We start from the raw sequence: 15910 nt of genomic DNA, 5'->3' as shown, positions 1-15910 counted from the left end.
CAGCCATTGCAAACACTACCAAGAGTTAGGGCTCCTGTACTGTCAGTTGGAATACAGTAGTTAGACAAACTGTCAAATTGGTACCCTCAAACCTGTCAGACAAGAGTAGCCCAGTCCAATTGCATTAGCATACATGGTAAACCAGCATCCCCAAAATGCCCAGGTGTAGAGGAAGGGAATGAGGTGGATGTGGAGGATGGCATTCATTGCCCTATTCAGGAAACAAGGCTAAGCACTGGGTGTCTCTAATAAGTCCATATGATTGCACCTTTGCTCCTGGCTAATACACAAAGGAGGAGTATGGAAACTGAGCTTTGCCAATCTACTCATTAAGCAGTTTAGGTTTGCAAACCAGTGATTTGATTGAGTCACCAGCTCTAGGGAGGTTGTCGGCCAGGGCTGAGGAGGCCTCCTTTTCCAGTTTTGTGTCAAGATATATGAGATCAGTGACACGGGTTTAATATCGGAGTTTTCCTTCTCCTAGATTGATGACCCAACCAGATCTACGGGTCCATCAGCACCGAAAGGGTTATTCTTGCACCTAGTTTCAAAGTCAGGTATTTCTGTGCGCTGTTAGAATTAATCGAGTTAGTATCAAAGATAATTAGTATCTGCTTTGAATATACACTTCTCCAAATAGGATTAAGATTGGAAGATGTAGTTATTCACACGTTTTGAGTGGAAACACAGGTGCGGGTATGCATGAGTATGGCATGTAGATTAAAGGTTAATATCTACTAGAATTCAACGAGGATTAAATATTGTTATCACAACTTTCTCAGAAGCCAGAAAAATAGTTGATACATACTTAAAGGACAACACATATGCTGAGACAAAAAAAAAGACAACCAAACCATGCCAACATAATGATATATATGATCAATATAAAGAAATGATAAACAAACTGATTGCATTAAACATTAAGGAATGGCCACAATTTCAAAATAGCCTAAAAGAAAAATACTCAAATCTGGACAACAAAGCAATAGAAATAACAAATCCAAACAAATAAAGTAAGATTCCACAACAACAGAAACATTAAAAAAAATATCACACAAACCAACAAAACAATCACCAGAAATTAATAAAAATATAAGCAATGATAAAACAGCAAATAAAGAATGTGCCAGAAAAGAAGAAAACCAAACAATATACACAGATTCCAAATACAAGAAAAAATGGAAAACACTTTGGATAAAAAAAAAAACAAACACAAGTAATCAAGATGGAAAAAAATAAACAAAGAGCCAAAACAACAACATCCAAATCAAGACCTAGATCGACATCCAGATCCGAACAAAAAAAGAAAAAACTCGGCAACACACTCCACCAAAGACATAAACTCCGACAAAAGACAAACCCTCTACCTCTAAAGAGATGGAAATAGAGGAAAATTAAATAGCCTCATGGATACCCTACCCTCTATCCCAAAAGCTTATAAATACACAAACATACATGAAACCATCTTATGACTCAAATACAACAGATACAAACACACATAAGATTCTACAATGGAACTTTAAAGGAATAAAAGCAAACCTCAACGAACAACAGCTGCTCATCAAAAAATTGAGCTCAGCCATTATCTGTCTACAAAAAACTTTTCTGAAAAATGACCAAAAAATAAACAAAAATTATCAAGAATATAACTACATCAAAACTCTGATTTTCATGCTTCAGGAGACACATCTATCCTAGTCTGGAATGATAGACCTCATAGCCACATAGGACTTAAAACAAAACTACAGGCATCAGCTGTAAAAATTACCTTAAATAAATATTTGCTCCATATACATTTTTCCCAGTGAGAAAATTAAAAAAAAAAAAAAAAATGAATTACAAAATCTAATTAAATAACTCCCCACACTATTTATAATACTTGGAAACTTTAACTGTCACAGCTCAATTTGGGGCTGTAACGAAACAAATCAAAAAGGCAGAAACCTGGAAAGATTTATAAGCAAAAATGATCTTTATCTATATAACAACCAATCCCCAACATACATGTACCCATACTTAGGAAAATATTATGCAATTGATCTGACCTTATGTGATCCAACCCTAGTTTTGGATTTCTCTTGGTCAATATGCGACGATACTTGTGGAAGTGACCACTTCCTCATTATCCTTGAAAGTCTAAGCTCTAACCATGAAAATAAAATTCCTAACTGGAATCTAAACAAAGCAAATTGGGAAAAATTTAAAACAATCTGTTCTATCAAACTAGTTTCAAACCCAAACATCAATAAAGAAGATCAAATCTCTCACTTCACCAAAACAATAACTTCCATAGCAGAGAGATGCATCCCAAAATACTCCAAAAACACTGAACACAACTATCCCTGGTTCAATGAAAAATTCAAAAAAGCAATACAATTATACAAAGCTGCCCTACACAAATTTAATATACACCCAACATCAGAAAATTTGAATTCCTTCAAAATATGCCCGGCCAAAGCATGGAAAATCATCAAACAGTCAAAACGTTCCTCATGGAAAGAATTTATATTCACAATTAACGCTAAAACAAAAACTGTATAGAACATGATTAGAAAGATCTCTGGAAAAAAAACAAACACCCCTCTCAAGCATTTATTCAACTGCAATGTAAAAATAACCGACTCTAAAGAAATAGCTAACACGTTTGCCCAAAATTTCACCCAAAACTCCTCTGCAACAAATCACAACCAAAAATTCCAAAGCATCAAAAGAAAAGATGAAAAAGTAAATCTCGACTTTCATTCCAAGAACACAGAAACATACAATTTACCTTTTACTCTGACTGAATTGTCAGACTCCCTCAACCAATCTCACAACACTGCAGTAGAACCTGACCATTACACACTATGAATTCCTTAAACAACTTCCAAAAAAGCTTCAAAACATTTTGAACAAAATCTGGTCCAGTGGGAACATGCCTAACTCCTGGAAACAAGCCAATATCATTTCAATACCCAAACCTGAGAAAGACTTGTGTAATCCTTTCAACTACAGACCTATTTCCCCAACCAGTTGTCTCTGTAAGACCTTAGAGAGAATGATCAACAAAATTAATCTGGATGCTTGAAACTAACAACAAAAGATTTTCAAGCAGGCTACAGAAAAGGACGTAGCAACATAAATCATCTTGTCTGCTTTAAAACATTTTTCAGAAGTGCCTGCATTAGAAAAGAACATGTAACTGCAATTTTCTTTGATCTTGAGAATGCCTTTGACACCACATGGAAATATTGTGTAATGTGAGATCTATACAACTTTGGTCTCAAAGGCAAACTAGTAACATTCATTAAAAATTTCTTATCCAACCACTTCTTCAAAGTTATATATGGAAAAACTTTCTGAGCTCTACGAGTAGGAAATGGGCATCCAAGAGGGAAGTGTACTATCAGCCACACTATTCAACATTAAAATGAACAGTATAACAAAAACTTTAAAGCCTGAACTTTCTATATGTTAACGATTTTCTAATTGGTTACAGATCAAAACACATCTACACCATAGAATGTCAACTGCAATAATCTCTCAGTAAAATCAGTGAGTGGGCCAACAAAAATGGATTCAAATTCTCCCTAACTAAAGCCAAATGCATACACTTCTACCAGCAACCTACATTTGAATCCCTCTCTTAAACTCAATAATTCAGAAATAAATTCTTAGGCATCGTCTTTGACAAAAAACTAACGTACAGACCTCACTTAAAATATCTGAGAGTCAAATGCAATAAATCAGTTAACCTAATAAGAGCTTTAGACTTTACCAAACACTAACTGGGGAGCAGACCAACAAGTTTTAATAAAACTCTACAGAACATTAATCCAATCAAAAATAAACTATGCTGTTTCGTCTATGGAACAGCCAGGAAGTCCTATTTAAAACATTAGAAACTATCTATAACCAAGGACTCAGACTGACGCTAGGAGCTTCTAGCACCTCTCCAGTAAACAGTTTATATATGGAAGCCTATGAATGTCCACTCCACCTAAGGTGGGAAAACTTACACAACAATATTATATTAAAGTTTTCTCAGATCATGGAAACTCAAATTACAATTGTTCTCTTCCATCCTGAATACCAAATTCTCTTCAACAGGAAAAAATAGCATAAAAACTTTTGGATTAAAAATGGAGTATTCACTAGAAAACTGTCAAATAGACAAAAACAATATACATAAATCGAAATTCCCTGAACATACTCCTTGGTCACTGAAACAACCTAGAATCATTCTAAACCTATCAAAATACCTCAAATCTAACACGCACCCCACAATTTACTTTAACCACCTAAACAACGTATTAGAACAACATCCAAACAGATGGCTCTAAAGACAAAAATAAAGTTGGAAGTGCAGCCATTTGTGATAACATCAAAACGCCTACCAGACAACACATCAATCTTCAGTGTTGAAGCCATAGCCATAGATTTAGCCTTAGACTTGAACTCAACTATAACAAATACATAATACTTTCAGACTCACTATCAGTGTTAACATTACTAAAAAACACAAATCTAAACAATCCTCTGATCATCAATCTCCTACAAAGAATCAACTTCATTACACAAAACATATTACCTTCTGCAGAATACCCATCCATGTCAGACTAACAGGAAACGAAGAAGTAGATACAGCAGCAAAACAATCACTCAAAATGAACTCTAGCAACACGAAAGTACCCTACACTGACTACAAACCGCTAATCAAGAACTTTAATATGTCCAAATGATAAGAGCTATGAAACTCCTGCAAAAACAACAAACTTTACCAAATCAAAACCATCCTCAAAGAATGGGCAGAAGTTAAAATCTCTAACAGGAAAATGACAAGGAAAGGAGCAATAACAGCAAGACTTTAAATAGGACATACAGCAAAATATAGTAAAAAAAAAAAAAAAATCTAAAACACAGTATATAACTAGTTCCCACCAAAGAGCATTACTTCTACTCAAATTTCAATACTAACAAAATCTGTAAAAATGTACAAAACCAAAACAAAACCAATTCTTCAGCATTAAATAACCCAAAAGATTTGATATGCTGCTAAAATAAACCAATTAAACTAAGCAAATATAGGAAGGGTGTTGATTATGACCCGGGAGACCCCCCCCCCTTGTGTTTCGTTGCAATGTCATGGAATAAAAGAATAGGTTTATATCCAAGTTTTCATTCTCTCAGAAAGGTAACTTGACAAGATTTACCGATCAATTGCACTAAAAGAGGTGGCCATGCACGAAAGGGGGTCCAAACCAGGTTTATTAGCACCCTCACATAGTTGGTAAGATAATAGGTATCATACTTAAAGTTCTGCCTTCTATCCAGGATGATCTAGAATTCAGGTATTAAGTATCATACTTAAAGTTGTTCTTCTAAAGTTTAAAAAACAGGGTAAGTCTCCCTTCCAATAAAATACAATAATGTAATTTTGTATCAACATGAGAAGGCTCACTATTTTGTATTAATTTGGATTAGAAAAAGTGGTTTGAAACTGGTTAAAAAAAAAATGGATAAAAATACAGTACTAATGCAGTATTAAAATACAGGATTAAGTATTAAGTTTAAACTAGTTAAGAATAATGTATAATGCAGAAGAGATAACGGTAGCGTTCTTGGAGTCAAAATACCTGACCATTTTTAATTTGGACTTTTCCTGATATTAAAGACCTCGAAGAGAAAAAAAAACTGACTATTTTCAGAACACATTTAACAAAGAAAAGATTTACAATTACAAAATGAATCCAATTAAAATGTTTGGAATTTAAGTCTAGATGAAATATAAAGTGCAATGCACAAACTGTTTGCGATATTTAGAACAAGTGGATTTCAGAAAATAAATAAATAGAAAAATGACTTATCTTTTATCTCGGACAAAATTTCCGTGCGTTCTTCTGTTGTGGTAGCTCAAAAGAAAGAAAGAAAACTTGTCTGCATGTCTTGACCATGTCCTGTACTTAAAGACCTGGCATAAATAATGTGGGGTGGAGGTAGGTAATCTTAGTATGATTCTGTACCTTCATTTATTTTTTACGGTTTTACTTTCACTACCTACCTCCACCCCTTTTTCTCTCTCTACCTCTATCTACCTCTCACTTTAAAGTTAGAAAGTTCTTGCATCATCTGTGCAAGATGCACCACCGCTAGCGCTTTGGTGACTCTTCTGAAAAGGAGACTTTGTTGGTTTGAGCACATTCTTCAACAACCATTGGAGGAATTAATTCGCAAGTTGATGATCCAAATTGCATCTAATGACTGAAGGAAATGCAAAGGCAGCCAACTGTAGCTGATCTCCATATTTTTTCTTTGTATTCAATCCAACCAGAAATGGTATGTTAAAACTCAGTTGCTGACCAACTTGGATGGCATGGGTTTGATGTAAGATGTAATGAAATAATTTAAAATTGGCTCAACCCACCCTGGATGAAGGCCATTACAAGTGTTAGATTGTTATTTCCCTTTGTATTATAAGTTTTGACTTGAGGGATGCAAGTCATGGTGAAAATAAATTTTTTTCAATTTGTTTTGTTTAATTTCTTAACATTTTTGGCATTAAAAGATTATCATTGTTTATTTATTTTCAATGTTCATTTTTCAGAAAAAAACGCAGCAAAAAACCAAAACGAGATCACAAAGAGCGGAGCCGTGATGAAGATCGCCATCGTGATCGAGGACGAGATCGCGATAGGGATCGTGATGATAAGAGAGAACGAGACAGTGAACATTATAAGGACAGGGGACAACATCGCAGTGGAGGAGGAGGAGGTCGAGAAAGTACGAAGGAACTAGAAATCAGAGAAGCTAATGAAGTCAGAGCCAGGCTTGGCCTAGCTCCACTTCGACCTTGATCTACATTTTTTATTTAAAAAAAACAAAAAAAGATTTTTAAAACTTTATTTTCATCATCTTAAAATTCATAAAAAAAATAACAAAATAAATTCATTTTTTGTAAAAAAAAAATTTTATTGCTTATCAGTTTTTTTTTTTTTTCAATACCATTTTTTATTAGCATGTGAATGATGCAAGCAAAATAGTTTTTTAAATGCATATCTGTCTATATATTAATAATGGAAATTTAGTATCTGTTTTTTTTTTTTTTCTTGTTTGTTTTTTTTTTTTCTTAGAAATTGCTCCAGACAAAAGCCACTTGATATAAGATGTTTAAAAGAAATAACGCTTTAAGGTTAAAAATTAGCCAATGTTATATGGAAAGATTCCAATTCAGAAAAAAGCAATTCTCTCTCCTTTTGTTAGAAAAAAAATCACTCATGGAATGTGTAGACCGGTGGTTCCCAACCTATTTTGGGCCATGCCCCACCTAAGCATTTCTAAAATCCTGATGCTTCCCCTTTGTGATATTTAATTTTTGTTATTAAAAATCCCTCTGTTATTCAGTGAAATAAGCTTAAAAGGCCATTAAGATTCACTATGAAACAATTCACTGTTAATATAATAATAATAGTAATAATAATAATAATAATAACTCATTCTCAAATTGCCCTATTGTCTTTGGTATAGTAAGCCCAAGGGTGCACGTCCTGCCCATGCCCCACCGGTGGGGCATGCGCCCGACGTTGGGAATGACTGGTGTAGACTAAAGGACAAAATAAGGAAAGCAAGAATTACGTAAACTCAAAATACACTATCTACTCTATAAAATATATACATAACAGGGAATATTTTTGGAGAGTAGAAAATATTTGTCTGAATTCAAAACTATACTATTGCTTCTATTAATATTGTACTAATTTGTAATGCTCAGCTCAGCTAATATCTGTTCTGTTGTCATGAGACCATCTTCCCAGGCATTACCTCCTTGTTTGGGGAGACAGTATACATCAGCAAAAAATCGTCACAATTGGCTGTTCATTAGCAAGCTTAACTTCTGCTAGATATCATATCGAAAATATATGACCAACGAAAGCATATTGTTGGTGTGATACTATCGCCCTCTCTCCCCAAGTGTTAAGAAGTAAAAAAAAAAAAAAAAAAAAAAAAAAAAAAGGAAGGAAATAAAACAAAATAAATTTATCAGCAGAACAAAGGTATAGGAAGTTGTTCACCAAGATACCCAAAAGGCAGCTGAATTAGTATTCTTTATCAAGGTGTGGCAGTAATGGGAACAAAAGGATCGGACAATAGAGACTGATATATTTAGAGTTAGTTTATGGTCAGTTTTAGGAGTGGATATGAGTTTTGGAACAGTTTATAGACTGTCTTGGGTTTGTGACGGTTGAGGACAGTTTCCAGTTTGACACCGCTCAACTATTATGACAGATTATGACTCGGAGCAGATTGAAATAAGCTAATGTCAACTGACAAACACATCCTCAACAAAAGTATAAAACATTGTATTCTACATCATAACCTGTAAAAACTGTATCCTAAGGCCACCATATCTCGGGGTTCTACTGTACTTTTATTTTTCTGGACCAAGTTTCAATTAAACACTCCAAATTAAGAAAGAAATGAAAAGGTTAAAGTTTTATTTAACTCTGGTTATTTGAATATAAAAATTTTCTGCGGAAAGTGAAAATCACATTTGTATTTTCTAAGTATATTCATGAAAAGCATAATTATATTAAGAATTCATTTAAGTAGGCTTTTTTTTAATTTTTTTTTTTTTTATAGATATGAAATTTTTATTAAAATGAATTTCATTTTCACTTCAAGTTCAGCCTTGAAGGTATTTATTTTGAATAAGTCATGTTAAATGGAATGTTGACCTTTTCATTTTGACCAAAATGTTAGGATGTTTAATGGGAACTTGATCCAGTTTTCACTGATGTAATCAATCAATATTTTTTCAAATGGAACTTATTTCGATATTGTTAACTGTTTTGAGTAACTAGTTTATATCTGCTCCTTGAGCAGTTTTGGTACAGTATCTGAATATGTCAATTTCTATCCTTGACTAACTTTTATTGCTTTATAACAAGTACAAAGAAAAATTAGCTAGTATGAGAACAGATGTTTGTATTCAGGAAAAACCAGCTATACTAGTAGAACTTGTTATACTATAGCAAGTAGAAAATCCAATTTGGAAAAAAAATAATCTTTAAATGTATTGAATACCCTTTTGCTACTTTTTTTTCTGAATTATAATAAAAATGGTCATTTGGTTTAAAAAAAATATATATATTTATGCATTCATTCATTCAAGTGGTATCCTACCTGGTACAGACATTGACGGCTATGACTCTCCATCTATCTCTCTCCCTCAAGGCATTCATGAATTCATTGTTGCTCATTCAGAACCCCATTCATGCTGTTTTTTGAAAATGTTTTGATGTATTGATATAGCTTTCTTTGCAATTCTGCAGTTTCTTTCTGCCCGAGCAGTGTCCTTACTGGGCGATTGTCCCAACCATTGTATTCACTAGAATTTTCTGCACAATACGAGATACAAAGCTGTGAACAGAATTATTTCTGATTGTTTCTGTATTACATCAGTCACCTGCTTTCCATTAACTCACATTACCATGATCCGAGGGCAGAACTGGGTTCTTGACCTTCTCTAAGGGTTTCCCACAGACTAGTGGAGGAAAGGAGGTGCCTTACTTTTGCTTTGATAATAGTGCTATCCCACCACCCTATACAGTGCCTAGCATTCCCAAATAATCACCCATCTGGTACTGGCCAGACTCATCGTTGCTTAACTTTGGTGATCTGGCCGGAACCAGTATGTCAATGTGATTATGCCATACATATGCATATTTTTTTTTTTTGTTTTTTTCATATTATGTTAATTTCTTTAAAATTATAAAACACATATCCAGTTAAAACAAAAGTCCTTTAGAGTTGAGTGAGATTTGAATTTGAGTATGGAAAGTGTAAAAAAAAAAACACCTCAAAGCAAACAATCTTAGTAATGTGTACTCTGCCTTTTCTTTTTTTTTTTTTTTTGTCAACTAATTAGATGTTTCTATTTGTGTATGAACAGACAAACTCTAAAAACACCATAACTTTTTAAAAGTATATCAATGAACCATAGTCAAAATATCAAGATACTGGCTGATCAATATGATTTCAACAAAAAAAAAAAAAAAAAAAAATACTGCAACATCACCCCCCCCCCCAAAAAAAAATGTGCATTTTGATATTTTATTATATTCCAGGTAATGTAAGTAGCGTTGATTATAACATACTTTTTTCTTTTCTTTTTCTGTTTTTTTCTAATGAACCATTCTTAGCCAGTCGGTTATTTCCCCTATTGACCAAGAGAATTCTATTAAGCATGTGAACAGTGTGATCATGCATGGTAATGAAAACTGACCAGTAAGGTTTTAGGACATGCATTACATGAAAGGAAATGATAATAAAATGATATGATGGATGTGTAATGTGAATCTTGACGACAAACCTCAGAGGCAGATTAAATCTATAGTATAGGTAGATGTGTATAACGCACACGATTTTGTTAATATAGCCATTAAAAGAATGGATGAGAGTTCTTCGGTCAGTAGTAGATGTAGAATAGTTGAGGTAGTTGGGTCAGTTCAGAGAAAACATGGGATGGAAGTGATAAGGATGTATTTGAGGGAAAGTTTGTATGAGTTATCGAAAATCATGGGTTAGTTGTTTAAATTATTTGTGCTTTTATTTGAAACATAAAAGTTTTGTTTTTTAATTCTTGTTCAATTATTTTCTGATTTCATTTCTGACAAAATTCTCATCAACTGAATAATAGGTTTTGCCTTTTTTTATATATATACTTACAAACAAGGCATCTGGAAATTCCAGTTGAGATAGCAAGGTCAGTTGGCAGTAGTAGGCCAAGGAAAATGTAGAAGGCAATGATAAGAATGAATTTGATAAGCCTTTTTTAAGTTGTAGTTATTTTTTCTTATTTTGGTATCATCCTGCTTGAAAGATGCACGATTGGCTTAATTGTCTCGTTAAACATGATTTCTTCATACAAACATATATTTCATCAATAAAAATGGTGAACATTTTCCGTCTAGTTAATCTTTTAATCGTTCTTTCCAAATCCTAAACAACTTACATGAGTCAGAAAATAAATTAACATTTTTTTTTTTTTTTTTTTTTTCTTAACTATTATGCCAATGAGACATAAGGGGTTACGGCGATTAAGGGACTAATTTATAGAGAGTATCCTAAATGAGGAGTTGTGTAGCAAGATGCTTGTTCACATTACATTTAAATTTCTGCATGTTGATATAGTTGAAAAAACAAAGAGCAGATAGGGAATTCCAATGAAAAAAGCTATTAGAAAGTCTTCCAGTATTTAGGGACCGCTACAGAAGGGGATGAGATTTTTCTGCTAGTCAGATTGGTCAAGAATAATTGGGTAATTATATTTAGGTGATGAAAATGCAGTAAGTTCATTGGAGCACAGTTTGCGGAAGTACTTGTAAAACAAGCACAAGGGCGCAATGTTGTAGTGATAGGACAGGGGCTAGAGTTTGGTAGACAGTGTGGGAACTGCTAAGTTAGACTCTTTTTTTCTTTGGTGTGTGTTCAGGAGGGAGAGATTAGGGTGTTTAAATTTTGGAAAAAAATGGTCACAATATTAAATGGATAGAAAGCGTGAATTACTGCATCTTTTGATTAGATTTCTTCAGAAATAGACAGGAACAAGAAACGATTAGCAGGAGAACAAAGTTTTTAGAGAGAATTGTGATATACACAGGATAATTACAAGAAACCTTCTCCATCACTGATTGGCTAATAATACACTACTTGAAAGTACTTCCCTTAAGCTCCAAGGCTTAACTTTCACAATCAACAGAAATGGAAACAAATACATTGAGGTAATTGCCAATGCTACTGCGTGGAAAGTAGGCTCTCTCTACTGTACTAGAAGATTACTCATACCTGAAAGTATCCTGTATTTTTACAAGCCATTATTTGCTCATACATGGAGTATTGTTGCCACATCTGGGCTAGTGCGTCTGCCACTAGTCTCTTGCTGCTAGGCAGGGTTAAAAAAATGTTGCCAACCTAATAGGTTGGTACTGTCAACCATACTCTAACCTCTATCCCATTGCCGAAATGTGGTATCTCTGTGCGTGATTTACAATTACTTTAATGGAAAAGTGCTTGGAGTTCATCCAAGCACAATTACTCCCTTGACATAAATAAACCCGACAAACAGCAACATTCCACTCCTACACTGTAGAAATCCTTAGATGCCATAAAGCCTTCTACTCAAATAGTTTCTTTCATCGAGCTGTTAGACTTTGGTATTCCCTCTCGGGTCCCTGCTTGCTTGGCTATACTGACATGCAGAAGTTCAAATGTCATGTGAACAAACATCTTGCTGGTCAACTCCCTACATCGTGTCTTTGCAAATCTAGTCCCATATAGTTAGCCCCTTATGACTCAGTGGCATTATGCCTTGTTTGGGGTAAAAAAAGAAGTTTTTTATTTATTTTTTTTAAGATGATGACTAGTGAATAAGACAAATTTCATGCACTTACACAAATGTCAGTAATGATTGACTGATAAAATGACATCAGCAAAGCCGGTAACACAGATTAATCAGCTATCCTAACTATTTGTTTAGAACTACGTGTTGCCATGTTCTTGTTGACTCCATGTGTTTTGAGAAGAGTACTATTCCTCTTCAACTGTAGACACAACACATCGATAAAGACGGTGGGAAATTCATTTTAGGCACCAGCTTCATGTCAAAATGCTCATCATATTCAACAATGTATATCTTTAAATATACAATGTTAAAAAGCACATACTAATGTTCCTATTTACTTGGTTCCTCATGAAGACAGTTAGACACAAGGTCGGTTTTTATTGTGGAGAAAATCCAACTCTTCAAAAAGGAGCACTCTGAATTGAAACAAAAATTAAAATTACCCCAGTCGAGAAGGATTTTCCTTTGCTGATCAAGGAAAAACAGATGAAATATAGTATCAGAACAGATACTACATTGCCAAGGCTACTGCATGGACGGTGGGCTCTCTCAAACGGTCCAGAAAGATTTTAGTTTTTATTTACTTCCTTCCCACTGTAGGAAGATGTTACACAAGTTCAGAAGGTGGAGGAGAGTCAAACCAGAGCCCCTAAAGGAGGAGCACTCTAGCCTATTAAAGATTGCCTGGGTAGCCCTATCAGCATTCCCCAGTCAAGGCGTCTCAGGCAGCAAACAATAAATTTACTCCCCCTGAAAGATGGGAAGCAATAGCCTGGAAAGGTGCACCTCCTAGAACTGCACAGGACATCAGGCCTTGGCCTTTTGGCTAGGAACAAAGTGTAGAATCTGTTCTGATCCTACACTTAGTCTATTCTGTCCTTGGTCAGAGAAGAAGTCCTTTCAGATTGAGGCAATTTTTATTTTTGTTTCAGTCCAAAGTGTCTTTTTTTTTTTTTTTTTTTTTAAATCGACCTTGTGTCTAACCTTTCCCTCGTAGGGAGACAATTAGATGGCAAGGTGTTTTCTGATTCTCTTGAGTATCTACAGTGGCGTGCCATCATATATATTACATATTTCCTGTTCCCTCTGGAATATATGATCAGCTTGGATTAGATTTTCTCTCTACTCACTGGAATGTAACAGTTGCTTCTGTTACCTACAAATTATTTCATGGTTGTTGCCCCATCACAATGCTTAAATACTGCCCTGTGCTGCAGCTGAACAGACAAAACCTGTGACAATATACATTCACATTAGACCCTCTGCATAATCAGACAGGCGCTTACTTAGAGATGTACCGGCAATCTCTTTCCGCATTTTATTCTGTAGTCTTGAATGTGTTGTCTCAGAATTGTGTATCATTGTCACATTTTTAAGTTCTATACTGTCTAACTATCGTGATATTCCTGAGTTTTATGCATTCCCTAATTAGCTTAGTAACCTCTGTCTATTGCTAACAGTTTTATGACCATGGCTTAATAAAAGAAAAACATAGAGAAAAAGCCATCTCAACAACGGCCTAGATCTTGTTGGCTTTCATGCCATGGGAAAATCCTTGACCGAGTTTTTGTCTGTTTTGCTTAATTTCTTCACTGAATAATATTTTGGGTGAAAGAAACTCTAAATTCATGTTGTTTATCGTTTGCTTTCAACTTACATAAGTCATCAGGATTTTGTAGATGTTTTGAGATATTTATTTTATGTTAAGTCCTTATTTTTATTTGTGGATTTTTTTGTTATTTAAAATTTGTATTGGATGTGTGTACTTTTGGATGGGAATAATCAAGTTTGGTTGTTTTGTTTTCCGGCATATCAACCCTTTTCAGGTTATTTAATGCCGAATCCAGTGAGTCGGAAGAAAATTTTTTTTTTTTGTAGAATATGTTTTTTCAAGTTGGTTTCTATTTAACCCGTAGTTGGGACCCTAACAGGTAATACCACTCCGGGTCAGAGTGGACCTGGGAGCAATGGCAATTAAAGAGTGGCTCCACACTCCCCAAAGCCCACAAGCTGGGGCCTCACCATCGGATATAGTTTAAAGTCATATCCAGGACCCGTGAATAATTTAGACAGGAATAGGTAGTTATATATGGTTACAAAAGTGGGGGTGGGGGTAATATTTGTGAACTATGGTATTATCTTTCTCTACTTTCCCCATGTCAATGTGGTTGCTAAATATAAGCAATAAAAAAAAATGATTTATGAAAGGTATTATGTTAATGTGTGTGGCATTGTATTTTAAACAGGCAATGCGGGCAGCCTGTTAATGATTTAAAAAATAACAGATTTTAATAAATATTTACCTGGTATTATGGATTTATTACTTCATTGTTTTATTTTTATACATTTAATTAACAACTTTGAACACATTTTTTTAAGAAAAACATTTTTTTTAAATTTATATACATTTGCAAAATGTTAAATACTAATGGTATTCACTTAAAATTGTTTGTGTGAAGAAATATTGCTGATTGGAGATAATTTCAAATATAGTCGTGTTTATAATGTTTGAGAAATATAAAAACATACTTTTTTTTTTTTTGTAATATGTTGTCAAGTAATAAAAAGTAAATGTTAGCATGGTGGAGTTTTCTTAAAAAAACATACCAACTTGTTGATGGTACACTTCATACAGACAGCTGTGAAACGACAAATTGCTTAACAAATCTGTTTATATTTAATTATTTTAAATGGTAAAAGTATCAACAAAAAAATATTTTTTAAATGTTTAAATGTCTTTCTTTTAAATAAATTTTTCACTTAGATATTCTTTGTTTGATATTATTTTTGTTTTATGAAACAAAGAAATATTTTGTAATATACTTCAGTTGTTTTACAAACCTAACCGATAATTGCCCCTGATGACCCCCCCTCCCTGGTAGAGTTCAAGAAAAATTTCAATGGTGTCTTTAGATTCTGTGAAAAATTTAACCCTTATTGAAAGTTATTTAAATGTTCTAATTGCTAAAATATACATTTCTATAACACACAAACAAACAAACAGACATTGATTTTTATAGATAGAAAATAAATTTGTACCAAGAGGATGCATATGTTCACTAGTGTGTATAATTCTGGGGTTACTTAAATTCATTAACCATTGATGTTATTGTGTAACAGCCACAGAAATAAAACAGGATCTATTCATGATACAAAATACGGAAAGATGTTTTTGTTATGTGTGTAGACATTGGTATAAAATGAACAAATGACACAGAGCTAGGTAGAAATCAAATATACTTTATTGCCATTCATGCCGGAAGTCGTACACTCCTCTCCAAAGTGAGTTACCCTAACCAGGGGAAGTTAGTAGGGGAAGTGTACCTCTACAAGGAGAGTTACACAGACAAGGGGCAGTGTATTGTTTATACATGTAACATGTCCCTCCTTATGGGAGATGGGGGGCGGGGACAGGAAAATTGAAATTAATTTATTATTATTTATTTGGGGAGGGGGGGGATGAGTCCTTTGCTAAAATTGGCATAGAGCGTTGGATTCATTCACAATATCTGGCAGGCTTTTTTATGACTC

The 15910-nt window shown here is 34.0% G+C and overlaps 1 protein-coding gene across 1 annotated transcript in view; it reads left to right on the top strand.

The window, feature by feature from the left end:
* Positions 1–15144, top strand: part of LOC145259764 (pre-mRNA-splicing factor 38A-like) — a 51131-nt gene extending 35987 nt beyond the window's left edge. The window contains exon 9 of the mRNA XM_080117505.1: positions 6584–15144. Coding sequence (XP_079973631.1) covers positions 6584–6833 — 250 coding nt within the window. The 3' untranslated portion in view covers positions 6834–15144. The remainder of the gene's footprint in view (positions 1–6583) is intronic.
* Positions 15145–15910: the final 766 nt, after the last annotated feature.

Source organism: Euprymna scolopes, chromosome 3 (assembly GCF_053919585.1).
Source record: "Euprymna scolopes isolate OS-2025 chromosome 3, ASM5391958v1, whole genome shotgun sequence".
NCBI classification, from domain to species: Eukaryota; Metazoa; Mollusca; class Cephalopoda; order Sepiida; family Sepiolidae; genus Euprymna; species Euprymna scolopes.
Note: the sequence above shows the minus strand (reverse complement) of the source record. Positions and strands in the feature narration are given on the sequence as shown.